Raw genomic sequence first — 27,770 nt, forward strand, 5'->3', positions numbered from 1 at the left:
ATAAATGTCTTACTTGGAATAAATAACTGGAATAACTTCATTGATTTGATCTGTTTTACACTTCCAAGGTGATGGAGAAGTTGTTGAGCAGGTGATTGGCCAGCAGACGGTTGACCAGGATGAGCCAGGCTTGGAGCCCAGCATTCTGGATGGGATGATCAGACAGCTACAGCTGGAACAGGATCAGAGAACTGGAGCTGATCAAGAATCTGCTCCAAGTGGCCCCCAGAATGGGGAGGGAACACCCAGGAGAGGTTAGAATTGCTGATAAATTCTTCAGTAATTGTTCTCTGTTTTTATTGTACTGTGTGAAATACTGAAACAAGTTTTACCTTCAGTGTAGTTTCAAGGACTGAGATTGCTTTAACATTGTGATACCTGGTAACTTTCATTCATTCAAACACTGCTGCTCCTGTGATTAAATTACAAAGCCTTTCTCTTTAAAAGGAAAAGGTCATTAATAACATGCGAAATACATACAGTAGAATTTTTTGCAAATGTTTGCCAGTGTAAGTTATTTTTGCATTCCTTTTTGCAAAGTATTGTGCCATTATTCAAACTGGTTTCCCCTGTCCCTTCTTTAGAGACTGAAACAAGATACTTTCCTAAGCTGTGTCTTTCTAGTTTTAATTATGTAGTTATATAATACAGATTTAAAAATATATATTTTCTTACATAATTACATATTTAATTACATGCACTCAGCTCTAGGAAAAGTGCTTTTTAGAGCCTCACTGGCCTTAAAGCTGTCTGAAATAGTTCAGAAGAGCCCTTCTGTCACACCGCAGTTCCTTCCACTGGGAAGTGTTTGGGAAACCACTGCAGTGTGGCACTCAGTGCTCTGGTCTGGTGACAAGGTGGTCACTGGTCAAATGCTGGATCTTGCAGGTCTTTTTCAGCTTAAATGACTCTGTGATTGTATGAAAACAGTAGCAGAAATAAGCATTTTTAAGATCTTTTGTGTATTCTCTCTGTGTTTTCTACAAGACACAAAATCCTTCAGAACTGATGCCTTGGGAAGGCTGCCCTAGAGCAGAGGCTGGACAGAGCTAAAGAATAAAGCAGGGATTGATTCCAAGGATCTCCTACATGGACCCACCTTGGGCAGCACCAGAGCCCAGCCAGGGCTGCACCCAAGATGACCCAAAATGGCCCCAAAATGCCCGGCCGGGCACGGGGTCTCTCCCTGGGATCAGCTCTGCTCCATTCCCACCTTGCAGTTCATTGTCCCAGCCCAGCTTTAGCCCAGGCACTCCCACCCTGCTTGTTTTTCTCTCTCCAGCCCACGGGGTTTCTGCTCCTGGGCTGAGATTTGGCTCATTTGTCCTTGGTGCCCAGCTGGAGCAGGAATTGTTTTGTCTCCCTGCTCTGGGCACAGAGCTCTCCATCCCATAATTAAGAAGCCCAGACCCCCACACTAAAGCAGCACAGAATCTGAATCGTACAAAAGCTAAACCTGAGGCATCACTGAAGGCTCTAAGTCACATAGAGATAAAAATACACCTATTATTCTTTTTTCTTTTTTTAATCTTTTAACAAGAATCTTCCAGTTCCCTTCAGCATGGCAAAACCATTTTGATTTGTGTTTCAGCTTTCAGAAGGCCGAGTTTGGACATCCAGTCCCCGCCCAACATCGGCCTGCGGCGCAGCGGGCAGGTGGAGGGTGTGCGGCAGATGCACCAGAACGCCCCGCGCAGCCAGATGGCCACCGAGAGGGACCTGCAGGCCTGGAGGCGCAGGGTGGTGGTGCCAGAGATCCCCCCCAGCTTGCTCAGGTCTGTCTGCAGCCTGCAGGTGATGCCTGGAGAGGCTGCCTAGAGCAGAGGCTAGGCAGAGTGCAAGAGCCTGGCAGAGGCTATGTCCACAATGGACAATGGTCACAAGTTTTTTGGACAGATAGAAGTTTGGTCTGTTTGCATATCAGAGGTTAACTGTGTAATTACAGCTTCAGGTAATGAAGTCGTATCCCTCTGGTTTGCTTCCCCCCCAAATTCACTTTTGTTTATACTTTTCAGGGCCTGAGGCAGCCGTTGTGACCTTGGTATCCAGGCCCAGAAGGATTGTTTAGTCTGACCAAAATGTGAACAGAACTAACTAGCATTCTGTATAGAGTTCAGAGTTGTGCACTAATCCAGTACAGAATCTGAAAAATATAAAAGCTACAACTTCAGGCAGCACTAGAGACAGCACAGCAGATTGGTTTGTCTAAATTAAGTGCTGTTACACCAAAGATGGAATGGATGCTGTTGGAATAGTTCAGCGTTGTGGATAGATGGGCTAAAAACTCATAATTGTAAGGTCCATTCAATGAGAAGAAAGGGGAGTTGTCCAGTTGAATAATTCTCCCCTATTTCAATATTTTAAGTCATCTCCAGGCCAGCTAGGTCACCTAGATTCTTGCTTTCTCCAAAATAAAAGATACAAGTTGAAATCATTTCCATGGAAGAGTTGGGTGAGATTGTGCTCTCTGTCAGACTGTTGGAGATGATGAGTTATAACCCCTTGAAATGCTAAACCAGTTGCTTTCAAAATACTATCAGTATTGATCTGTGAAAAGGAGAATTAGTAGCTAAACATCTCTGTTTAAAGCCACAACCATAGCCACATCTCTGAGGCTTTAAAGAATCATTCCCAGTGTTGGGAGGTAGAGGGATTGCAAATGGAAAAATGTGAATTAAAAATGAGGTTGAAAACATAGATTATATTTTGGTGTTTGGAAAGCTTTCTTAGTATCCACATTTTTTACTCTTACCTGGAAATGATAGGATGGTTTAGAGTTAATTGAGGAACCAGAACATCTGAAATTAAAAATGGAATGGAATTGGGTGTGAGAGAGATCCCTGGAAGAGACCAGCACTGTCAAAACAGGTGTAGAATTAGATTTTTCATGGCTTTCTTGTAGGAAACAGGAAGAATATCGGATTGCAAAAGGGGAAGAAGAGAGACATCTTTATGCAACAGAGAATAAAAAGTCATTTGAGTCACTGGAAAAGGTATGTGGCAGCTTCTGGAAAAGTGAGCATTCTGTGCCCAAGGACAAGTGGTGGTGTAGAAAATGAAAGCAGAGGTTTCTGGTATGGTCTTCCAAGGACTCTGATGATTCAGCTCCCAATTATTGCAGGACAAGGCTTGATTTGTTTTTATGGACACCTGGAATTCTTTTTGCTTTCAGTCTTGCCAGCTTCTATGTCAGGTATTTGGGAGTAATTTTTAAAGGCAGGATTGCTTTCAGGCCTTTCTGGTTTGACTGCATTTACACAGTTATCGCAAGTCCTGCTAAAGCACTGAGAGCATCCAAGTCCTGTGTTTGAGGAATCACTGGTTATGTTGCTGTTCCTTGTCATTTTACTTTAGATAACAATGTTTGGTGTGTGGGGAAACTTCTTCAGACTTCCCTCCTTTCAAGTGTTTTTTTAATCACCTTTTTTGGTTTTGTGGGAGAGATTGGCAAGAAGGAAACATTGGTTATTGTGCTGTTTTTATAAGCTTGTTGGCTGATTTGCTGTGTCTTGGAGTACTAAACAATTTGATACGAGAATTTTACTACACAGTCCCCTTTACTGAGGGGAGCTGGGGTTTGAAACAGAAATGATCTTTAAGATCCCTTCCATCCCAAGCCATTCTCTGCTTTTATAATTGCACATTGGAGGCAGTTATGTCTTGATTCTGTAAATGCATTTATCAAGTGATGTGAATGAAACTGTCACAGTAGTTTATAAAGAACAATTTCTTAGAACAACTAATAAATTTGTAACAGCAAATTTTAAACTTTGGGCTTACCTGAAAGTTATTTCTTGTGAAAGGGAGTTTTAACGTCATCATGCTGTTTGAGGTTTTGCATTCAGCAGTGCTTTTATCCAGCCCTTCCCCATCATAAAAATTTGACAGATAAATATCTTTATTTAACTCCTGCTCTTTCCCTTCTTTATAAATCAGAGTGACTCTGAGTCTTCATTAATCCAATCAAAGCGTCGACTGCACAGGCGGAAATATTCCAACTACAGAACACGGAAAAACATTGAGCAGCTGGAGTCTTCTGAGGAGGAGAGGGACAACTGCTTTGGCTTGATAGAGCAGGTGAGTTCTCCTCTGAGTTTGGATTTTGAATGTAAGTTGCTCAATAAATGAAATTTTGTGTAGATGTGTCTTTTCTCTGTTAAACAAGCAAACAAAAAACCTCCACCCCTTCTTTTTCCAGGGAAAGTATTTCTTTAAGCATCATCATTGTTGTCACTTCTTAAACCTGTGTTGTTTTAATAAAGACAATATTTCCTGTCAGTTTATAAATGACTCAGCTGGTTTTGCTGAGAATATTCTAAACCAAGTCCACAGCCCATGTCAAAAATCTGATGGAGAGTTGGTTGGCTTCAGGTGACATTTGGAGTTTAGATGTGGTTTAGTGTTCTTCTATGGAAATTTTGAAGGTTCTTGCAAATGTGATTCTTCTACAGGGTCTGTTCCTCTGACTTGAGGTGACACAGGGCTTTGTGGGTAGCAGGAGCTTTTTGTTGTGTCTGATGTGTTATCAGACTGTAAATGGGTGATAGGACTGCCCTTGTCTTGCCTTGCCCACAAGGAAACAGTTTTAAACTGGGAAAAGAAGAAGTGGAAGGAGCAGAGAAGCTCAGACTTGTTAAAGCAGTCACTTTAAGGAAGAACAGTGAACAAAAGGGAGTGTGCTCAGGAGATTAGGAAATCTTGCAAATAAGATGAGGAATGGTATTCCTTGGAAATGGACTCTCCTTGCCTCTTAATAAAGAACTTCAGTGTGGCTAAAAACAATAAATCACTCAAGTTGAATGTAAAGTTCAGTGAGTATTGAACTTTGGTATTGTAGTGTGTCATCTGCACAGTGTATGAGCAGGTTTTAGTTTCAGCTTTGTTACTCTGAAAATCACAGTCAGTTGGACTAATTCTAACATTTGAAGCTACAATTGAAATCTCATGGGATTTTCTCCTATATTTAATTTTTTTGCTTGACAAAATACAACTTGACACATGAGCATTGTATCATACTGACTCAGTTGTGAAAAACACATTTAAAACATTATGTTAATGCAAATAGTTGATGAGCAAGAATCAGGAAATTAGTAAAGTCATAATGAATTTTGGTGTATCTCTACTGTTTAATGTGGCATTTAAATATATGCATGAGTACTCTAATAAGTACTTGGTCAAACATTTGATACTAAAAGGGGGGGGGAACCCCTCAACTTGCATAACTAATGAAAAAAATCATAGCAGTGACTAAACATCTCCTGGTTGTGTGTGGAGAGAAGATGTTTTTCTTCATCTGTAAATTCTTCCATGTCATATTTTATTATGAACTTTACACGGCCTGATTACTTTTATTTCCATTTTAACAACTTTCTGCCAAATTTCTTTAAATTTGGTAATATGGACAACGTGTTTTTAAATTTCAGACTCTTAAAACATCGATTTGGCTTGACTTTGTATTTTTGAATTTAGGAAGCTGAAGAAAGTGAGGGCTCTGGTTCATCTGATGAAGAGGAAGAGTGGAGAAGTGACAAGAAAAGCAACAGTAATAGCTCTAGGTAAAGTGAAAAAACACATGCCATAATGAGCTTTACTTGAATTTTGACAAATTAAGAGTTGTATGAAAGCTCTGTTGTGCTTCAGATGTGATCATGTGATAATAATATAAATAATAATTATATAAGGTAGAATTCATATACTTCACTGACCCATTATATTGTTACTTACTGTTCCATTTTGCCAAAATATTTCTGTTTTTTTAATGTAACGCTTAAGTCCCTCTGCTTTTTTTGCTGTATGGGAAAGAGCAGTAAGAGTGTGGAATATTTCTACAGTGTGTTTTGGAGGGATGAAAGATTTTGTTTGGGAAATTTTTTTCTCCAATTTTGTTTGGGGAATTTTTTGGTTTTTTTTCCTTGCTCTTAAAAAAATTTTTTTGAAAAATCTGAATTTTCAAAAGTTTCAGGTTTTATGTGGAACTGTTATAGATACATTTTTAATCACTTCCTTGTGGCTATTTTAGATACTCTTTCAGAATTCTTTAGTACTGGAAATAAAAAATCCTCGGAGAGAATAATGGTGCTCAGAGATCCGCTCAGAGTGGATGTGTAGCTGAAATTTGGATAAGTGTAAAGAATTTAAGCAGCATTTGGTTCATGTGTTCCTTAGGGAGGGCTCCTAATAAGTCCAGAATTCCATTGCACATATTTCTTGATTAAAATTACTGATTTTAGAATTCACCAGACTTTAGTTGTTTAAATAAATACACTTTGAATGACTGGATTCTCCCAAAAATTCACATTAAGCTTCGAGTGAAGTAATGGTTACAAGTGGGCAGAGTGATTTTGAAGTTGCTTTCAACAACACTTGCTGCCTGGTATTTTGCTGAGGGAGTTGAGTGTTGTGCAGCAGTGAGAGCTGGGTTGTGTTTGTGTTTCCCTGCCCCTCTGGACAGTGACTCCTCGAGCAGATACTCGGACTGGATCGCGGACGCCGGCATCAACCTGCAGCCGCCGGTGCGCACCTCGCGCAGGAAAGCGCTGCGCTACTGCAGCACCTCCGAGGACGAGGTGTCAGCTGAGAAATCCTCTCCTCCCAAGAGGAGAAGGAGGAAGAGGAGGAAAAAACCCAAACCGAAAAAGCAGGAGGAGGTACAAATTTCTTTTTGTTGCAGCCTGAATAGCTGCTAGTAAAGGCTGGGGTAAGGAAGCAGAAAGGGCTTTTGCATAATATGCACAGATGTTTAATTTGGCTGTGTGGTGAGATCTTCAGGGCCAAGGCACACACACACTCAGGGTCCAGCTTTCTCTCCAGGGGCCAGGGGGCAGTACACAGGTGAGGGCCAGTCAGGGAAATGGAATGGAGTCTCTCAGGAACACCTATGTTCAGACATAGGAACAGGGGAAGGAGCCTGTGGGTGTGACTTAGGTGATGCCCCCCCTCCAGGGCTTCCACACTTTTTTTTTCTGCACAATCTTCATTTCTCTCTTAGGGGTTAGGTGTTAGAAACTGCTAAAATAATTGTTACTGCCATCAGCCAAGGTTCTTTCTGTGAGCACACACAGGGAACATGGAATTGGTTTGAGACCATTCCCAGTGTGAGGGATCTGCTGATTTGTAGGGAAGAATCTGCATTCCAAGTGAAGGTGCTTTCATTTTCCCAATGAAAAGGGTTCTGAAGATTGATGGTGTTAAAAGAGAAGCGTGTTTAATAAATATCAGTACACAGTATCAGACTTTTTTCAAGGGATAGAACAAGGAAGAAGGCTTTAAACTGAAGGAGGGCAGGATTAGATTAGATTAGGGAGGAATTCTTGACTCTGGGGTTGATGAGGCATTGGGACATGTTGTCCACGTGTTGCCCTTGAAATGTCCAAGGGCAGCTTGGACAGGGCTTGGAGGAGCCTGGGATAGTGGAAGGTGTCCATGCTTGTGACAGGGCATGGAACAAGATGATCTTTGAGGTCTCTTCCAACCCAAACCATTCTGTGACTCTATAACTTGTTTAAACTGTCTAGTTTTTTACCTGTTTTAATGCATAGGGGACAGAGTCACTGCATTGCTGGTAGCAATTTATACTTAGGTTGAATATTTAATTTTTTTTTATAAGTTACAATAATTACTCTATTTTAAGCTACTGGTTTTTTAAGTTTATTTAAATAATTACCTTAAACTACAATCACTACTATTAGTTAGCTATCTCTCATAAAGGAACAAACAAATCCTTCTTTTTAAGCCGGGGATAACTTTGATATGTTTGGTCTGTTTTTCTATCTTTTCACTTCCTTCTAAGTAGAATCAGTTTCTTGCAGTTGAATAATTATTAATTGGGTACTGAAACTGTCATATAAATTATGAAACTTTCTGCTAAGGCCTGCATAATAATAACTTGCTCACTCAAATCTTCAGATAGGAAAGGAATGTTTAGTATTAGAATTACAAATACACTTGCAACTCAAGCAAAACTTTGGAGGAATTCTGCTGATACTGTTTGGAAATGCTGCAGATTAGTCCTTTATAAGTTAAAGTGTTGTCTGCCAAATCAAAATGGAATTATTTATTTAGAATTCATGTCCATTATGTTTGGTTTTTGTGAAGGCTGATGCTGCAGCACAACCACTGAACTTGGAGCTGTCCTATGAGTGTCACCCTCCAGTTTGGATCACAGACACAGCTCTCCGAAGGTCCCCGTTTGTCCCGCAGATGGGGGATGAGGTAGGATCAAGGATTAAAATCTTCCAGTGCTTGTGATTGTTAAAATTGCTGAATTCAGGAAAACATTCACTGTTTGGACTTGTTGGGGTGTTTTTTAGGTGATATATTTCCGACAAGGGCACGAAGCTTACATTGAAGCAGTGAGGAGAAATAACATTTATGAACTGAATCCACACAAGGAGCCTTGGAGAAAAGTGGTGCTTAGGGTAGGTCTGCTCTGAAGGTTCTGTGGGTTTGTAACAGAGCCTGTGACTGAGGAGTTTTATTATTCTGTTTGCAAAACATGGATTTGGGAGGCTGCTACTGTTTCCTGATGGGGAAAGTGTGTGCAATTATCAGATTGTCTTCAGAATTTTCTCTGGGAAGCCAAATGAAAGACTTGTGTTAAAATCCTAAGGCTGACAGACTGCCTTCTATTGAAATCTCAAATCTCATTTCAGTATTTTGCCTGTGGGTACAGTTGGTTGATTCATGTTAAACTAACAGTTCTGTGCATGGTCCCTAAGACAAAACTTGCTGAAGCTGTTTGCTGTTACCTGTAGGATCAGGAATTGGTAAAAATTGTTGGAATCAGATACGAAGTTGGTCCTCCCACATTGTGTTGCCTCAAGCTTGCCTTTATAGATCACGCCACTGGGAAACACACAGACAAATCATTTTCCATCAGGTATGTGCAGTTTTAGTTTCCTGAAAAGTGGTTAAGTATATGTTTCTCTTCTTCCTAAAGCCCTGAGGCACACGTGAGTGATGATTTTTTTTTATCCAGATACCACGACATGCCAGATGTCATCGACTTCCTTATCTTACGTCAGTTCTACGATGAAGCCCGGCAGAGGAACTGGCAGGCCTGTAAGTGTTTGCTGAGTGTTGGACTGAACAGTTTTGAAATCACAAATGTGTCCTTAGCTAATTGCTGCATGTGCTGTTTGTAGGGTCAGAGGGTTCTCTGGTAGGCAGGAGTCAGAAATTTGAACCTTGGAGGGACTGCAGTAGATTTAATACAGTCACCAGAATACATATCCAGACTGTTCTGTTCCCTTTTGTATTTTAAAGCTAAATAACAGACTTAGATGTCAGTGAGTCTAGAACTTTAATTATGCAGAGGACTCAAGCAGTACATTTATCAAATATTTTTCTGATTGCCTGTGGCAGCCACAGAGTTAAATCCTCCTCTTAGCAGAATGTCTGTGTTTGCTGCAGCCGACAGGTTCCGCTCCATTATTGACGATGCCTGGTGGTTTGGGACAGTGCTGGGTCAGGAACCTTATCAGCCTCAGTATCCAGACAGTCACTTCCAGTGCTACAGTGTCAAGTGAGTACACAAAGATTTGATTTCCAATGTTATTAGAGTGCCTTTGCTCTCACACAATTGCCTCATTGCTATCAGGATGTTTAAATTGTTCACTTCAATTATTTTACTCCTGGCATGGTCACTTTTTAATGGTTTTAAGTTGCTGCTGTAGCACAGTGTGGATATGTAATAGCTTGTGGCAACTTGTTAATGAGTGGTAATATGGTAAAAGCAGTTGTTGACCTCTTCACATTTCCTGTACTGAGTAATTCTGTGTCCCTTCCACAAAGCAAGCAATGCAATTTTCTGTGAACATTAATTATTGGTCTGCACTGATAGTTGGTTTGGGGATGCTGAATCTCCTCTGGCTGCTGACATCAAGGTCCTTAATGCCTCAGGTCCTCACACTTTGTTTTTCACATTGTGTACCCTTTTTTATATCAACAAACAGGCCTTCACACAAAGGAGGGGAAGGGTAAACAAAGATATCTCTGGACTTCCATGTTCAGACTCAGGATATTGATCTTGTCCTGCCCTGTCCAAGCTGTTTGGAATAGATTCACAGAATGGTTTGGGTTGGAAGGGACCTTAAAGATAGTCTTGTCCCTTGCCATAGGCAGGGACACCTTCTGCTATCCCAGGTTACTCAGAGGTCCAGACAGCCTGGCCTTGGACACTTCCAGGGATGATGAGGTAGCCACAACTTTGGGCAATTTGTGTCAGGGCCTCACCACCCTCAGAGTCAAGAATTCCTTTGTAGTATCTAATCTAACCGTTCCCTCCTACAGCTTAAGGCCATTCCCCCTTGTCCTTCACTCCATTGTGAAGGTCTCTCTGCAGCCCTCTTGTCACCTCTTTTAGGCACTGGAAGGATAATTCTGGGATTCTGCTTGGTTTGGTTTCCCCCAGCAAGGGAGATAATACCTCTCCAAGGAGAGTAAAGAGTGAATATTCAATATTCCTATTTCCATCATGCCCAGAGATAATTCCCATGTCTTGTACAGTACATTTAACAGTCACAGTTTCATTGTTGGAGGACTTCTTAATTGCTTTTTCACTCAGAGGCTTTTGAACCTGGTTCTTACCACAAAGGGAAATTTTACAGCTAATAGACAATCCCCTGAGACTGCCAAGGCTGTGTTACATGTTTTGGTTCCTTGTCTCATCCACTTGTCTTCTCTCTCGATGATTTCTCTTGGTGGGAAGGCTGAAGTAACTCCCAGACTGAAATTCTTGCCTGTTACCTTCCCTTCCATATTCCATCCATTCCATGTGTTTTGTTGTACCACAAATGTTCCTTAGGAGCAAGTTCAGGTGGGCTTTGGATTTTTCTTGGCCAGTTCCAAATCAAGTTTCCAGTTACGAACAAAAGCCTGGTGCCAATTTCCTGAGCTCCTTTCTCCTGTAAGGCCTAAAGGATGTTTCAATATTTTAATGCATCAGCCTTTAGGAGAAAAGTCTAGAACTGCTTTGAAGGAAGGAATGCTGTGTTCCTTAAGATCCTTTTCCAAAATAACTTTATTCTGACCTCACAAACAGCTCTTCTGGAGCAGAATCCTAAGATATGTGTATGAAAATATCTGGAGTGTTTGGCAGCTGTATTTAGGTTTTGTAACTTGGCTGGGTCTGTTGCTCTTTTTGTCACACTTACTTCAGGTTAGCACTGTTACTGTTGTATGAAAAATAAATTAATTGAAGATAATTTTTGATTTTTTTGTTATTTTACTGGCAAGACAATAAGAGGTGTTTGTATAGAAGCAGCTTGATTTATTATGAAGTTGCATTACCTGGATGAGTGGAACTTAAGCAGAACTAAGTGGGACTTATGCTGTACTAAACTCTTACATGCAAAATGATGAATTAATATATCCATTTGTGAATATCAACAGCTTGTGAAGTATTGTACAGTGACTGGGGAGGAGAACTGAACAGATCAACCTTTAGGACTCTTAGTTCATAAAAATCCAGCAGGCTGAATGATGCAAGTTTTCCTAAGGCATTGGGAAATCCAAAGCAATGAAGAGCTGCTCTTGCCAGAGCAGGGGTTTAAGTTACAAAATGCTCTGAGCATGATCATTGCAGTTTCCAGTTGGTTTGAAATAAATGCACAGGAGGCATTAGACCAAATATCTGAGTTTTTAAGGCATCAGAAGTAGATTTAGGAATTTGGAGAGCTCTGACAGGAAACTGCTGGCAAAGCTCTGGAGGGAAATTGGTGAAGTGCAGTCTGATCTATTGATTTCTGGGATGTGCTTGTAATAAAAAATAGAAAAGGGAGAGAAAGGATTAACCCAGCTGTAGGAAAGATCCAGCACTCCATCTGTACAGGGTACTGCTGCCTGTCTGCATCAGTGAAGTGTGAGGCTGATCCAGTCAGACATTTCTTACCTTGGAAATAGCAAAATTCATTGGTAATTTGTGTATTTTTAAAACATGTAAAAATCTGTGGTGGGATTTGGAGACATCTCAGAATGATGTTCAAACCTGGTAGTTCAATATCAGAATGAATATCCAGATCTATCAAGAGCACCTGTGTTGCTTTTGCTTTGTTTTGAACCTTAATTAACTTCAATTTCTTCATTTTTTATTTGTTCTTGTCTTTGTCTTGATGCCCTCTTCTTCATAAATGGAAGTGCTAACATAGGAAATGTCTCACTTCCTGTTCTTCCTTAACCCATGGACTTTCACAACTCCTGTTTTGATCAGCAAAAAAAACCTCCTGTGTTTTTTCTCAAATCTTCTCCTTGATATTATCTCACTTTTCCAAATGGGTGCATTTTCCAGTGTGTATCATCTTCTTGATACAGGCTTTGTAAAATTGATTTATGTATTGGGTAAGTTGCGTACAGCCAAAATCAGGAGCACAATTTTAATCTGAAATTGATCAGGAAGAATGTTTCCTTTTTGCTGATTGCAAACCAATGCCTTTGTTTCTGTACATGTTTATACAGTGTATTTTGTCAATACCTACAGATAGCTGTAATTTAATTACAATGCTTATAGCTAAGATTTAAATATGCTTGGATTCAAAGTCACTTTATTATTGTATTTTTTTTTTTACTTGGTGAATCAGATGGGACAATGGTGAAATTGAAAAGCTGAGCCCATGGGACATGGAACCAGTCCCTGATAATGGTAGGTAAAAACTCTTTAATAAAACAGCTTCATGTGCTCCTTCCTCTTTCCAGTTCCTTTGTTTCATGCAGGTGGTGGACCTGAGGTGATTTCTGTCTTAAAGGCAGTCTTGATTCAGATTTAGTGAAATAATTAGAATATACCTATATTTTTTCCTTTTGCATCTTCAGAGCAATTTTTTAAAAAGTAGTTTAAATGTGTAGCTCTGACTTAGGGAATAAAACCTGCTATTTCCAAATGACAGGTTTCAAAACACTTCTCAAGTTTCAAACTATGAATTTGTTGTATACTATAATACAAGGAGGTGTAAGAAGAATATAAATAAAATAATTTCCAGTCAACAAACCCTTACTGCACATAGTTTTAAACCAACAATTTATAAAGTTTTCTGGTCAAATCCAGATTATCTGTAAATAAAAGAGTGGAATTTGTAGTTTGTCTTAATATTTCACTTTCCCAGTACTTTTCAGTTGTAGCTGGGAGGAGGGAGGAACATTTGGGAGATACTGAGCAAGTAGTTACTGAATAAGCTGTCAGAAAGGTAATAAACTTAATTCAAAACTGCAGGAAAACAGAATTTAAAACACTTTACTGTTAATATCCATTTTGTATAATTTTTAACCCAAATCCTTAGCATTAAACTGTACTTCAAGGCAAGAATTTTTTTGTCAGTTGCAAAGACAATTATTTAATAACTGTGAGTGCTCAACAATTTATCTTACTCTCGCTCCTTCCCCAATTTGCTCTCTGTAGTTGATCAGCCTGAGGAATTAGGAGCAAGTGTCTCTGTGACTTTGGAGGAGGTGGAGAAGCTCCTGTACAAACCCCAGGAGGGGGAGTGGGGGATGAAGTCCCGTGATGAGGCCTGTGAACGGATTATCCGTGGGATTGATCAGCTCATGACTCTTGGTGAGTGTGAGCTGAGCTTCAGGTGCTTTTTTCCTGATGGTACCTTTATAAACAGCCTGGAATATCCATGGCATCCTTTAAAAATTCCTTGTGATAAAGTACTTTAATGAGAATATCTTTTTCTGTGCAGCTCTTTGTGTTTGGACTGAGATCTTTATGATTTTTTACTCCTATAACACCCAACTCATTTGTCATGGACCTGCAGGCTTTGAAATGGAATCCCAGAATGGCTTGGGTTGGGAGGAGCCTGAAAACCAGTCCAGTTCCTGCCATGGGCAGGAATATTAATCTCGCTTTGATTTTTCTTCATTTATTTTTCTTCTTTTCAATATGCTTATTCATCTCCAAAGCTGAAGCCACATCTTTATATGAAACAGTTTTATAGGGCATTGTCCTTAGAAATGGGAGATGTGGAGTGCTGGCATATTGCAGAAATCAAGGATGATTCTAAAAATCATCAGGAAGAGGATCATGGACTTTGCTGAATCCAAAAGTGCCCTCATAGTGCTTTATAACTTTGGCAATGTGTTGTGCCACGAGGGAACAAAATGAAAATGTTACCAAGGCTTTCCCTCACAAAGATTTATTGGTTCACTGGGAGGTAATCAAAAGGAGAAGGAAGAAAAAGGGAAAATACAAAACTTCCTGCACTAAAAAGAGAAGCCAAGGCAGGAGAGTTGTAGAATCATAGAATGGATTGAGTTGGAAGGAATCTTGGAAATCATCCCATTCCATCCCTGCCATGGCAGGGATACCTTCCACTGTCCCAGGCTGCTCCATGCTCCTTGAACACCTCCTGGGATCCAGGGGCAGCCCCAGCTGCTCTGGGAATTCCATCCCAGCCCTGCCCACCCTGCCAGGGAACAATTCCTCATTCCCAAGATCCCATCCAGCCCTGCCCTCTGGCACTGGGAGCCATTCCCTGGGTGCTGTCCCTCCATCCCCTGGAAATTGTCTCTTTCCTGTCAGCTCCTTCAGGCACTGGAGGGCCAGAGATGATGTCAACCAGTTAAATGTTGCTGTTCTTGCTGTTTTTAACCAGACATCTCAGCAGCTTTTGCTGGCCCCGTGGACCTGTGCACGTACCCCAAGTACTGCACGGTGATCGCCTATCCCACGGACCTGAACACCATCCGCACCCGCCTGGCCAACAGGTTCTACAGGTCAGTGCTGCAGGAGACACCCACCAGGATTACAGCAACCCCTGACATCCTTGCTCTGAGAAATTCACTGTTTGAAACCACCAAATATTAAAAATCTCCCTGAAGTTACTTCAGTGCTGATGACAATTCAGATTTTCAAGTGCTGTCCTTGAGTTACTGTGAACTTGAAGAAGGTTAAGCTGTTGCTATTTTCAGAAATGAGCTTAAACACAAGAGGTGAAATGTTAAATATGAACAGCCGCATTTTAAATGATAAAACTTACAGAAGAGAAAGAGGGAAGAGTGAAATGATGACAGAGCTCTGGTTTGCTGGATGTGCTGGTCAGCCACAGCTTGAAAATCTAAGTATATTCTTCATCTGAAGCTGCATTCACTGTGTCTGTAAATACAGTGAAGAGGCATTAATAGTGATTTTCCTCCTGTATGAGATGGGAAAAAAATGTTTTGGGAAACAGTTGGAAATTCTGTAGGTGAGGAACTGCAGAGTTGGGGTATCTCTGCTTCACAGGTATAAAGAATTGGGAAAAATGAGCTGTAAAAATGAAATTACAGATTTGTGACAGCTCATTTCTATCAAGTTATAATTTCAATTTGTAGCAGTTTCTCAAATCTGTCATTTTACAGGGGGCACTATTTTCAGTAATCAGTTGGCCTCAAAGCAAGGTCTTTAAGAGAAAACAGAAAGGAACATCATAGCTGGGATTCCTTAAAAATGTAACTGGACTAAGGTCTTGTCACTCCTTTTTAATTGTTTGTGCTTTGAATTTATGCATTAAAAGTTCCTCAGATATGACTCAACTTGTGTTCCATTTCTCAGGGCTGTATAAAAAGGCAGCTTCTGCTATTTCCAGAAGAAATGTGATCATTTAGAGTAGTGATTAAATTATACTCTTTCCCCTCCTTTTAAATAAGTCAAATGTAAACTTTTTAAAAATGGTTGTGTTTTTAAAGATTGCGGGAAATCCAGAGTCCTTGGGATGATTTCAGTGACATTTTGTGATTAGGGGTAACAAATGTTAGTGCTTACTTGGCCAGCTACATTAAGTGGCATTGACTACATTATATCACAAACTGCCTAAGGATGAATTAGCAATAATGAGTTGGGAAATGAGTGATGAAAGATGTGCATTGCTGGTTCTGCTTCCTTGGGTTTTCCATGTGAAGGAAAAGTTGGAGACTGCCCTAAAGGGACATAAAACAGAGGACCTCTAAATCTAATATGGAGAGAAATTTACAGAGATTATAATTTTTGCTGGTTTTAAGCTTTTCTTTAGTATTAAAGGTGCAATATTTTCTAATTTGAAGGAGAATTTCAGCATTGGTTTGGGAAGTCAGATACATTGAAAGCAATGCCAGAACCTTCAATGAGCCTGGGAGTGCTATTGCCAGAGCTGCAAAAAAAATCACCACCCAGCTCCTAAAGTTTATCAAGTAAGTGGCATTTTAATCTAAATAATGCTTGAATCCTGGTGCTTTTGAACAGTGGAATGTAAAAACAGCTCAGGATTCCTTTGTGGTGAGCCCCGCTTTGACTCTTTCAGTGCACTGGAAGGACAGGTGGCTAATTCTGAGTGTTACCTTAAATACTGACATGTTTAGCTTGGAGGGATTTTACCTTTTTTTCCTGGTGTTACAGTCCCAAATGTCACTTGAGATTGAGTATGTTAAGTAGCTCAGCCTGTAAAATGTGACTTCTCTGCTGTCCTGTGTAGAAGTTCCTGTTGTAGCTTGTCTGACTTAATTAAAAAGTTAAAATAAACTGAGAGGTTTATTTTGAAATGAGTGTGTGAGTGTGGGCAGCCTTCCTGCAACTGGGCAGGCCCCTTTCACATCCCTAATCCTGATTTTTATATTCCATTTAATACTCAGTTACTGTCTTCCCTTTTATATGGAGCACTTGGTTGTAGCTGAGTTTAATTTAGGAAACAACAAGAGCTCTGCTTTTGCTATTCCAGTAACAGAGATTCAATTGCATTGCAGTGACCAGGACTGTACAAATATTTTTGAATTATGTAGCACAACAGATGATGAACAAGATTGTCATGATGCTGATCTGGTAAGTTGTGGGGGTTTTGTGGAAAATTCCAGTAATTTATGGTGGTCAGAAAATACTGGCAACTTTCAAATATTGTAAAATTGCTGAGTTATTTACATAGCTAATACAAACATGGACTATATTAGGATTTTTATGGCTGTATTATGTCATTTATTATCAGTGAATTGCATTACTGGTAATATTTAGTGACTGAAGTTCAAAGCTGTTGGGTAACTTTAATTGCAGTTTCTCATGGTGGTTTTTCCTTTTCTCAAACCACTGAAGATTCCAGACTCCAGTTCTTTTCCTTATCTAGGATATTGCTTTCCAAGTTTCCCAGATGCTATTTTGTTTTTTATGCTCTTTTTTTGTTTTACTGACAGAATTAAAAAGAAAAAATTAGTTTTATCACAGTTTCAAATCTAATAACACTTTTAGCCTCCATCACTTATTTTTTCCTACACCACTTTTAAGATAATTGATTCTATTTTGTGCAGGATGATGAAAAATGTGTTCCAAGAACATCATACAGAAGAAGAAAAGTGAGTTGGCCAATCTTTACTTTATAACCCAAATCAGGTTGAATTTTTTCTTGCTGTATTCCAGAAATGCTTTCCCTAACTTTTTTTTTTTTCCCCTCAAGGGAAGGGGCTTAAAAAAAGGGAAAAACCTGAAAAGTGGCTATGATGAAAACTGTTGGAAGAAGCAGTGCATGGAACTGGTGAATTTGATTTTCCAATGTGAGGATTCTGAACCTTTCAGGCAGCCAGTTGATCTGGATCAATATCCTGTAAGTTGTACTTGATAACCTTAATAGATTCTTCTTTTCTTGCTGTCTTACTGTGCCTTGTAAGGGAATTATTTTAGAAAAATCTGTGTTTTCTTAAATATAATTTGTATCTTGAAGGTCTAAAATCTGTTTACTGAGCCTGAGCTATGAATTTGATTTTTCCCCTCTCTTTCCCCCCTCACAGCTGTTCATGGTGATCTTACTACCCCTTTGTCTCTTTTTTTCCTCTAAAAATCCAACAAACTTAATTTAAAGGAGAGAAACTTCTTTACAACACATAACTTCTCCTGAATTTGAGTCTCACTTCAGGGTTTAAAAACATCTTGAGGTTCTCTGAGAAAACAAGAATGGGAGAGAAAGAGAGATTGAGGTGTTTTGATAGGGTTTGATTTAGGGCTTTTTGTGTGGTCATTGTGTTTTGGAGCTCTTTTTTTTTTTTTTTTGTTCTTTTTTTTATACCAGATTTGTTGTTTCTCACAGTAAAATTCATGGGATAATGAAAAAGGAGATTTTAAATCAAACTGTCTTAGCAAAAGTGTTGCTTTCTGCTGTGGTGCTTCCCTTTCCACTGCTGCTGAGGATAATTTGTGTAATTTTAGCTACTCCTAAATGACAAATAAAATTCAGAAGGGTTTTTTTTCTTTTATACTTCCACAGAATTTTTTTTCTTTTTTTTTTTATAGGATTACAGACATATTATAGACACTCCAATGGATTTTGGTACAGTGAAGGAAACTCTGGAAGCTGGGAATTATGACACTCCAATGGAACTGTGCAAAGATATCAGACTGATATTCAGTAATGCAAAATCTTATACTCCAAACAAAAAATCAAAGGTAACTGTTACTGTCTGGGGGTTTGTCAATGTCTTAATTAAGTAAATCTTATTTTGCAGCTTGTTTATCAGTACTTGAGATAAAGCTGCTGGTTTGGTAGAGAGTGGAGAGAAACAGAGCAAATATATTTAATATGTTCATTTCCTGTTTATTTGGTGTTGCACAGGACTGTGCTTTTCCTATTGCTTTTCTGTGCAGATTTTGCTATTACAGATATTAGTCTTGGATCAAAGGCTCTGTTTGTAATAGAAACCATTTCCTTACCCAGATTTACAGTATGACCTTGAGATTGTCAGCACTGTTTGAAGAGAAAATCCGAAGAATTGTTTCAGATTTCAAAAATGGGCAGAAACAGAACGAGAAGCTAAGGAGAAACCAGAGGTACACAAGAAGATTCAATAATCAAAGCTCAGTGCAGCAGCCCACCAAAATGCTCAGGTAATCTAATCCTGGAGGTATAAAGATCTATCTCATATTGACTCACATTTAGTCTGTGAAGAGGGGAACAACTGATTTTTTAAACGGTTTCTAACCCCAGTGAAACTTTTTATAATTTTCATGCAGTAGAAGGAATAGGTTAAAAAAAAGGGGCTTTTTTATAGTATAAAACTGAGAAATATAAGGAGACGCAGGTGTAGAAAAGGTTGTGTTTTTCTTTAATATTTGAATCAGAAAATCAATATTTAACTAAAATAATGAGGAATGAAACAAATATTTACTTACTGGATATATTACAAAGATTAAAATCTGCACAAATTGCATTTGTTACATACAGAATACAGTCAGTCCTATGAAATTTCTAGAAATTGTCACTTACTATGACAATTCTATTCAGTGGGGAGCCAGATTGGCCTTTTCTCTGTTGAATCCAAACAAGCTTTTGACACAGTTGCTGTTTGACTTGATTAACTCATGTTCTTAATTTGCATCTGGGACAAAATGCAAAAGCTAAATGTGATAAATTACTGAAACTGAGCTTTTCCTTTCTGCTGCTGTCCAGTCTTCCTTCTCTAGTAGGGAAAGGGCAGGAGTAAGAGTTCTAATTAAAAAAAAAAAAATCTAATTTCAGGGGATTACTTTTATACTTTAAAATAACCACCCACCAGGATAGACAGAAATTGTCTTTTGACTTTCATTTGCGCTCATCTCTGGAGAATTGTGTGTGACTGTTCAGTGGGGCACAGCAGAAGTGAGGTTTGGGATAACAGGAATTACCCACCTTGTGCACCTGGATGAATGTCTGAAAACCTGCACTGTAAGGAAAAAACTGACAAAAAACCAGTTCTGTAGGTGAAAATAATGGACTGAACAGGATGGCAGGTGGCACTCAGGCATGTGGAGGTGAGGAAGGATCAAATTGGTGAGGTTTTCTTGATTTTAAACAGTGAACTGTAAAGTTCCACCTTCTTTGTGTGTTGGGAGCTCATCTTATTGTGGAACAATATTTGACTGGATAGCATTTAGTTGGAGGCTCATGTGCCCCTAACCAGAGGCTGGGAATCCAGCAGGAGTTGAGGCTGCTGCTGCTGCAGTGAAAATAAGAGAACATCAATTGTCTGCTCTGAGAAACAGAATTTAATGGTGGATGTCATCCAGAGAAAGATTGTCTCCTCTTGTATGACTGCCCTAGGAGTACAGACTGTTATTTAATGAAAGTAAATGTTTTTAATGTTTAGTAAAAAATTAAATGTTTTTGTTCATGTTTATCCTTGCCAGAGTTAAAACTGTCCCACACCACATTAGCTCATAAAATACCTTTCCAGAAATAAAAAATCGAATTAAATGTTGTTAAAATACATCATTGCCTTCTCTCTCCTAGTTTTACAACCTCTGTTCCTTTTCCTACTTTCACTCTCACTAGAAATCTGAAGCAGAAACCACTAAAGTCTCAGGCCAAACTTGAATCTGAGCAGGAAGATGCTTTTCCTCAGCCTACCTCAAGCAGAGCCGCCTGTGTCACAAGCCATAAACCCAACCCTGGCTCCTACAACCAGAGCTCCTCGGGGGAATCCTCTGATTCTGCCTGCCTGGCATCCTTTGAGAGGAATGGGAAGGCCAGGTCCACACCACTGACTAATTGTTCTGCTTTATCATCAGGTCAGGATTTAGAATTGCTGCAATATGCATTCTCACTTGTTAAATGAGCTTTGTGTTTTTAACGTGAAATTTCTTTCCACAAGGTTTAGGGGTTTTGTGTGATGCACAGTTTTGTGGTTTACTGGATTTTGGACACTTACATTATTTACAGTGAATCTTATAAAAAGATTTGTGTACTATATATAATTTTTTTGCTTTGAAATAGTGTAGAATACAGTAAATTTACTTTATTAATGAAGAAATGTGTCAATTGAAAAGCATAGAGTATTTGATAATTGATACTTTATAAAATACAAGTTGTATGCCCATATATGTGTATATAGGTTATATAAAACTTCTTATCCACAATTAGCAAATGGCACAAGTTCCCTGAGACTTTAGAGCTTTCCCTTTTCCTCTACACCTCACCTTTAAAAACTTCAGCTTATTTCAAAGAATAAGAAGGCAAGTTTTGGTAAAATCTGTTAGAAAATGTTCTCTCTTGTGGGTTTTTTTTTTTTTTAAACATGCTTTTCACTTAAATCTGGTGTTTGAAAAGAGCTATTTCATTTTAATTGAAGCTTAAATACAGGTTAAAGAAGCTTCCTGTCTCTGAACACTGTATGAATATGGATTTTGTTGAGGTATCAGTTTGATCCCTGTAAGATATTCAGTTATGAGAATGCATTTTAAGATGATGTGAGAAAACTGAAGATTCAGAATCAGCAAAATGTAACACTTTACTGGAAGCTGTTTAGAATTCTAACTGCCAATTGCTTTTTTTTTTAACAGAGAGTGAAATAGAAGGTTCTGGGGCTTCTTTATCTACTTCCTCTTCATCTTCATCCTCCTCAAGCAGCTCAGAAGACAGCAAAGGCTGTTCTGGGGCTCCTGTGTCCTCCTCTCCCCTGCACAATGGGGTGTGCAGGAGGAACAGCAGTCGCAGGCTGACTCGGAACAGAGCTGCTCAGAGGAAACAGACAGGTGGGATGCCAGGAGTGTCTTGTGAACAGCAAGAGAAGTCCAAATTTTAATTTTTTTTATATTTATAAAAAAAATCTGAGTGGAGGTAGTATTTTTTAAATCGTTGCATGTGTAAGATACTCTTTTTTAATTAATGCTAATTTTGAAACTCTCAAGTACTACACTCCACTTTCTAAAAGATTTTTTCACAATTAGGGGAAGAGGGCAGAAACCCAGAGCTTGGTGAGAGGGAATGACTTGCAGCATATCTTAAGAAAAAACAAAACCAGAATTAATCTGAAATTTATGACAGCAAAAGCACCTGACTGTCACTAGGGCTTATATTTCATGCATGTCTGTGGGTTGAACCTGTCCCAGTTTTGACAAGGTTTCAAAGCTGCTGTTCCATATTTAAGATACTAATCCCTGCTTTCCTTCACAGGAACACTTCTTCAGGAGAATGGGAATACAAGGAAAGCAGTCAGGAAAAAGTTATATGGAAGTGACTCTGAAAATACTTCAGCAGTGACATCTGAGTCCCTCAGCAACAGCAAGGGCAGGCACAGGAAAACCCCACGCAGGAGTGCTGCTGTGGCTGCCAACAAACTGAGGCTGATGAGCGACGTGGAGGAAGAGGTGTCGAGCTCGGAAAGCGTTGGGATCTGCAGGAACAGGAAGCTGCCGCACCGCAACGCCTCGGCCGCCGCCAGGAGAATGCTGCTGGAAGGTTCTGAGGATGAGGCAGGCCTGAAGTCTGAGAGTGACAAAGAAATAGAAGAGCAGCTCACCAAGAGGAAAACTCTTTCTCAGCCTGGCTGCTCTGCTCCACGAAGGAAATTTGTCAGCGAATCTGAGAACGGAAGCTCGGATTCTGAGCCTGACACGCAGAGCAAGCAGAAGAGCTGGCAGAGCAATGGGCACAAACAGCTCAGGGGCCCTGTCTGCTCTGTGTCTCCCAAAGTGAAAAGTCCCACCTTAGACTTTTCAGAGGAGGACTCCAAAAGCCATAATTCTGAGGATGGGGGCAGCCAAAAGGTTTCTGACCAGTCAACAGCTGCACATCACAAGCCTGCAGTGAGCAATTCTGAGGATGAGGCGGACTCTGAGCCGGACAGGTGGAATGGCAGGAAAGCCTCTGGGCTGCAGCTGTCTCCTCCTTTAAAAAAAGCAAAAGTCTTGAGTGATTTAGAGGACACAGCAGAATCTGAAGCTGAAGCCAGAGAGGAGGAGAAGAGTTTTGTGTGGGAGAGCTTGGTGCCCACCAAGATTGTGAGGAATTCCAAATCCGGAGCTGCCTCCAGCTTCCATCGCTCTTCTGATTCGGACTCGGAGAGTGATTCCAATAACAGCAATTACTGTGAAACTTCTGCAAAAGCAAAGATGAGGAAGAGGAAAGGAAAAACAAAAATAGTTAGAAAAGGTAACATTTTAAAAGTTAATTTTTCTATTTCTTAATACTGAGTAGATGACAGAGGAAATCTCCAGGAGAGCAGAGTGTTCTCTCTTTTTGTCCAGCTCCTTGTTTTGAGGATAACCAAACTCTCTGGTTTGCAGTTCTGTTACCCTGCCTTAATTTCCTGTTGAGATTTTCTGTGCTACAGCAGATTTACAACTGTTAGTTTCAGTTTGAAATAACTTTATTGATAATTTTCCAAAATGAATTTGATGGAAAGGTGTTTAAATTATTCTCACATCCATGGTGTGCACCAGAACATGAAACTTGATTTGAGATTTTACTTTGTCAGGGATGTGTAGAGTCCTTAACACAGACAGGCACTTGGCAGAAGTAAGATTTATATTCCACTTATTTTTGTATTTTCTTTTGTAATTTTATCTGTCACTCAGACCTTTGTGTGGTGGCTGATCGTGATTTTGAGAGTTGGTTTGGTTTGGGGTTTTTTTTTTTTTTTAAGCTTATGAGAATGATGCTGATGTTTATTAAACCAGGTCATGTACATTGTGCCTTTATATAATCAGGGAATTGGTCCTGATTTGGAATTTGAAAGAATATTCAGAGGTTGGTGTTTGGTGCAGTCCTTCGACTCCTGTCGATATACTTTAAGAATCTTAAGAAAATTAGTAGTTTTTTAATTAATTACTGTGTCTGTTAAGATCACTCTGTCTTGACGGTTTTCCACAAGGCATATTTACATGTTTTGCCCCAAGATGTTATATTTAATACGTGTAGAGTAATAATTAATACTAATAGGGGCATACTTGTAGAGTTCCTATTTTTCAAATAAATATGTATTTTATACATATATAACTGTAACTATATATGTGTATATATACACTTCTCAGCCAGCTAAACAATTTCTGTGGAAGCTCTGCTTTGGTTATTTTTAATATACATATATAATATAAATAACACATAATCTATTTTGATATGTAAAACAGTCTGTATGTAATTCTGTAATGTCTCGTATGCTGTATATAATTATATGTATATTACAGGTATGTAGTGTTTAGCATGGGATTTTATGTATCAGAGAAGATTGAAAGCAGAGTTTTCAGATAAATTGTGTCAATACCGTGTGGGCTGCAGTGCCCCCTGCAGCTGAGCAGGTTGGAGCTCAGGCTGGATTTTCCTGCCCAATATTCCAAGTTTGGAGTTTGGCCAAACTCCAGGACACCCTGATGAACCAAACTTCACATTTTTGTGGCTTTTAAAAGCTCTTCCAGTTTCTGGGGGTACTTGGTTTAATGCTCCTCTTTCTGCCTCTGCCACCTGCTTGTAGCTTTGCAGCTTTTATTTCTGGATGTTCGGGGGGAATTTCAATACATTTTATTACAGATTTGTTCCAAATTTGAGATCTTGTATACAAAGTTTAATTTTAATATTCTGGCTGTGTTGCAGAAAGGCTGGACTTCTTTATTCTTTAGCTTTGTGGTCCAGCTACTTAATAATATTGGAGGACAGTGTAAAATACAAGATCTAACTCTTCTATTTAGTCTGGATTAATTCAGCTTTTGTACAGCATTTTGCATTGTGCAGCAGAAATGTGTTGTGCTTTGGCCATAAAAATCACACAATACAACTACTACAAGTAGTAATATTCATGAATCATTTCTGGAAACTCTTAACAAAGAAAGGAAATTAATTTTCCTTTGAAAATGTAAAAATAGGAATATACTGGAGTAGTACATAAAATATCTACATTTAAATAAGGACCAGATTTGGTATATGAAAAAATTGTTAATATTGGTACTCAAGCTGGACATTTGAATTCATGCCTCATAATTTTCCTTCTGTTTATATTTTTAAATTTACTTCAAGAACTTTTTATTGATTCATATGTATGAATTGTCTTATTTAGAAGGGAAACACTGATCTTCATAGTATATGATTTACACATGGAATATTTGCTTTAAAACACAGCATAAGCAAGTTCTGTATTAATTTTAAAAACGCTGAATGGAAGATTCACTTTTACCAGCAATCTGAGTGTTAAAGTCACTAAGGAGCTGAAGGGTTTCAGTCTTCTCCACGTAAAACCATCTGAAATTGAAATTTGAAATCCACATGAAATTTGCATCCACATGAAATAGTATTGTTTCTTTTTTAGGATAAAAGTCTAAAATGTGTAATTAACATTGCAACTTTTATTCTAGTAAGAAAAATACAGCTTTTAATGTATACAGGTATTACTAAATGACAGCATTTGTTTGGTAAGTGAGGAAATTTGTAATTTCTGAGCTGATGAACAGGGTGATGCTAAAGAAAATTCTTTTGAGACCATGAAAAGGTTTGAAAGTGACAATCTCAAGAGTTAAAAGTATCCCTGGGATACTGCTGGTATTTTTAGTAAAGAATTGAGATGAACTGCACTTGACAATTGAAATCAAAATAAAATTCAATATATGTGTATTTCATTAAAGGTGGCAGCATTTGGCCATAATAAACTAATCATTTCAGGAATGTAAGACATTAAAAAGAACTTTTCCATCTTCCTTTTGTAGAACAAACATCAGAGGAGGCCAGCCAGAGTGCCAAGGTGCTGCGGAGCAGGACGTGCATCATCAACTACAAGAAACACATCAGGCTGACCGGCGTGGGGGAGAAGAAGAACCCCCGCAGGTGTGCCACGCTGGCAGCCAACAAGATCAAGATCATGAGCGATGCAAAGGAAGAATTATCCAGCTCAGAAAGTGTTTACCCAGTCAGGAAGAACCGCAAGCAGCTCCAGGGCAGCGTGTCCTCAGCCTGCAGGAAGAAGCTGTTCAACAGCTTGGAGGTGGAGGCTTGTTCCAAGTCTGAAAATGAGAGTGAACAGGTTTCTGGCAGGAAAAAATCTTCCTGCCCTGAGTCTTCTGTTTCTAAAAGGAAATATATTATTGAGTCTGAGAATGAAAGGACTGACTCGGAAACAGAGACTCAGAAGCAGAGTGATAACCACGTGCAGCCACACAAACCCCTCTGTGCTGCAGCTCTGAATAATTTTGACTATGACTCCTCAGAGGAGAATTCCACAAACCACAGGGTACCAAATGGGGGAAACTGGGGAATTTCTAGGCAGGCAGCTTCAGCCCACAACCATTGTACGAGTAACTCCGAAGAGGAGGTGGATTCTGACTTAGCTAAACTTGAAACTAAAAATACCAGAGTAGCAGCAAATAAAAAGCCCAGAGCTGCTTTCAAGAGATTAAAACGGGTGGATGGCTTCAAGGAAACAACAGAATCCGAAACAGGGGGGAAAAAAGAGGAGAAAAGCTCTGTCTCCGAGGATGTGGAAGCACCTGGGACTGCAGGAAGCTCCAAAGCCAACTTCACCTGTTTCTCCTCGGACTCTGGAACCGACACCACCATCTGCAGCGACGCCACGGAAACCAGGAAGCGCAAGAGGAAATCCAAACCCAGCAGGAAAGAAACCCTGAACCAGGACTCCCTGAAGCCTTGCAGGAGGAGGCCACAGCGCAGGAAGCGGCGGAAAGGCAGCCAGGAGCAGGACTCGGAGGAGGTGGAGTTTGGGCAGTGCCAGCGGCAGCGGCGCTCCAAGATCCGCACGCGCAATGGCGGCCGGCGCACCGTGCGCTACCACGACGACGACGACGACAGAGCCCTCGAGGAGGCCGCCTGCGAAACGTAACCTTAACTAAAGGATAGCCAGCACATCTCGTTTGTTTGTTTCTTTCTTTCTTTTTTTCTTTTTTTTTTTTTTTAATGGTAATAGCACTAGAACTCCTGATGGGTGCTGGCTCTTCTTTGTCCTACATTTCAGGGAATATATTTATATTTTTCTATGAAAAAGTTATGAATGTGATTAGATGATGACTTTCTCCTTTTTCATATTTTGACTTGCACTTGCCTGCCCATGTAGCAGCATTTAGCACAGATGCCAAAATGTGCCTCATTATAGGGGCAATTTTTTGTCTTTACTGGTATTTTATTACATATAAACAAGAGTTAAAAAATGTTAAAACACTGCAAACAGGTTAATAGCAGTATGTTGAGTATTATTGTTATGGGTGCTGCAATGAAATACTACCTAGGTCATGCAACATTCAAGAACAGATTTCAAACATCTCTAATGCTGTATGAAATCATCTACAATAGTAACAGGCTTCTAAATAATAGTACACACTCTAAAAACCTGGTGGATGCAAGCATTGCTTCCAGAGAGGAATGAAGAGGCTGATAATGTCACAGCTCGATTCAGTGCAGGTGTTCAGTGCTCTGTACTGTGTTGCTGGGAAGCAGTTACCAGTGAAGAAGTTTATTTGCCACTTCCAGAGGGTTTGGTGAACAGAGGGTTCTGCTGACAGGTAGTACATCATTAATGTGACTTCTATACTGTAAACTTCTAAGATTATGAATGCAGGTGAACTCTTGGGCCTAAAGGGTTTTTGTGTGTTTTCTTTATAAAATAGAAAAACAAACAAAACACTTGTTCTGTTTTCTTTATGCGTGGAAAGCTTGAGGTGCAGGATTCCGACATTCCAGACCTTTTTTTGCTATGTTTCTGTTCTTCCTCCATATTTAAAGTGTTTGAATGTTGGATTTCCCATTGATTAAACCTTACCAGTTTCTGAGCTTTGCAGTTTATCTCCTGTTTTCACAGTGTTGGAGTTGGCTCTTGTTGGCAAGAAGGAAAATTTCTCCAGGAAAATACGTGGAAGTCCCTAGTTGAACACATGTCAACAACAAAAACACACAGCAGCTCTCAATTCTTACTTTTCCCTGGAATTGTGCTTGTGGGAGCTCCACAACGGCTGCCCCCAGCCCAACACCAGGGAATCTCTGCTCCTTCCCTACTCCAGGGTTCCTCTTCTTCTCTGCAGTTTCCTTTTCTCACACTGTGGAAAACTTGGTCATTCCTGATTTCATCATTCAGTAAAAGATGTGACAGAGTATCAGATTTAT

General features: G+C 39.5%; 1 protein-coding gene across 1 annotated transcript in view; it reads left to right on the plus strand.

The window, feature by feature from the left end:
• Positions 1-27,210, plus strand: part of BRWD1 (bromodomain and WD repeat domain containing 1) — a 42,138-nt gene extending 14,928 nt beyond the window's left edge. The window contains exons 18-41 of the mRNA XM_030234308.2: positions 69-254; positions 1,592-1,775; positions 2,903-2,993; positions 3,937-4,077; positions 5,470-5,555; positions 6,452-6,647; positions 8,095-8,211; positions 8,310-8,417; positions 8,754-8,878; positions 8,978-9,060; positions 9,412-9,523; positions 12,576-12,637; positions 13,391-13,546; positions 14,589-14,709; positions 16,015-16,140; positions 16,690-16,765; positions 17,242-17,286; positions 17,388-17,534; positions 18,218-18,370; positions 18,639-18,808; positions 20,232-20,467; positions 21,239-21,430; positions 21,852-22,829; positions 25,370-27,210. Of these exons, the coding sequence (XP_030090168.2) occupies positions 69-254; positions 1,592-1,775; positions 2,903-2,993; positions 3,937-4,077; positions 5,470-5,555; positions 6,452-6,647; positions 8,095-8,211; positions 8,310-8,417; positions 8,754-8,878; positions 8,978-9,060; positions 9,412-9,523; positions 12,576-12,637; positions 13,391-13,546; positions 14,589-14,709; positions 16,015-16,140; positions 16,690-16,765; positions 17,242-17,286; positions 17,388-17,534; positions 18,218-18,370; positions 18,639-18,808; positions 20,232-20,467; positions 21,239-21,430; positions 21,852-22,829; positions 25,370-26,496 (5,018 nt within the window). The 3' untranslated portion in view covers positions 26,497-27,210. The remainder of the gene's footprint in view (positions 1-68; positions 255-1,591; positions 1,776-2,902; positions 2,994-3,936; positions 4,078-5,469; positions 5,556-6,451; positions 6,648-8,094; positions 8,212-8,309; positions 8,418-8,753; positions 8,879-8,977; positions 9,061-9,411; positions 9,524-12,575; positions 12,638-13,390; positions 13,547-14,588; positions 14,710-16,014; positions 16,141-16,689; positions 16,766-17,241; positions 17,287-17,387; positions 17,535-18,217; positions 18,371-18,638; positions 18,809-20,231; positions 20,468-21,238; positions 21,431-21,851; positions 22,830-25,369) is intronic.
• The last annotated feature ends 560 nt before the right edge of the window (positions 27,211-27,770 follow it).

Source organism: Serinus canaria, chromosome 1, assembly GCF_022539315.1.
Source record: "Serinus canaria isolate serCan28SL12 chromosome 1, serCan2020, whole genome shotgun sequence".
NCBI classification, from domain to species: Eukaryota; Metazoa; Chordata; class Aves; order Passeriformes; family Fringillidae; genus Serinus; species Serinus canaria.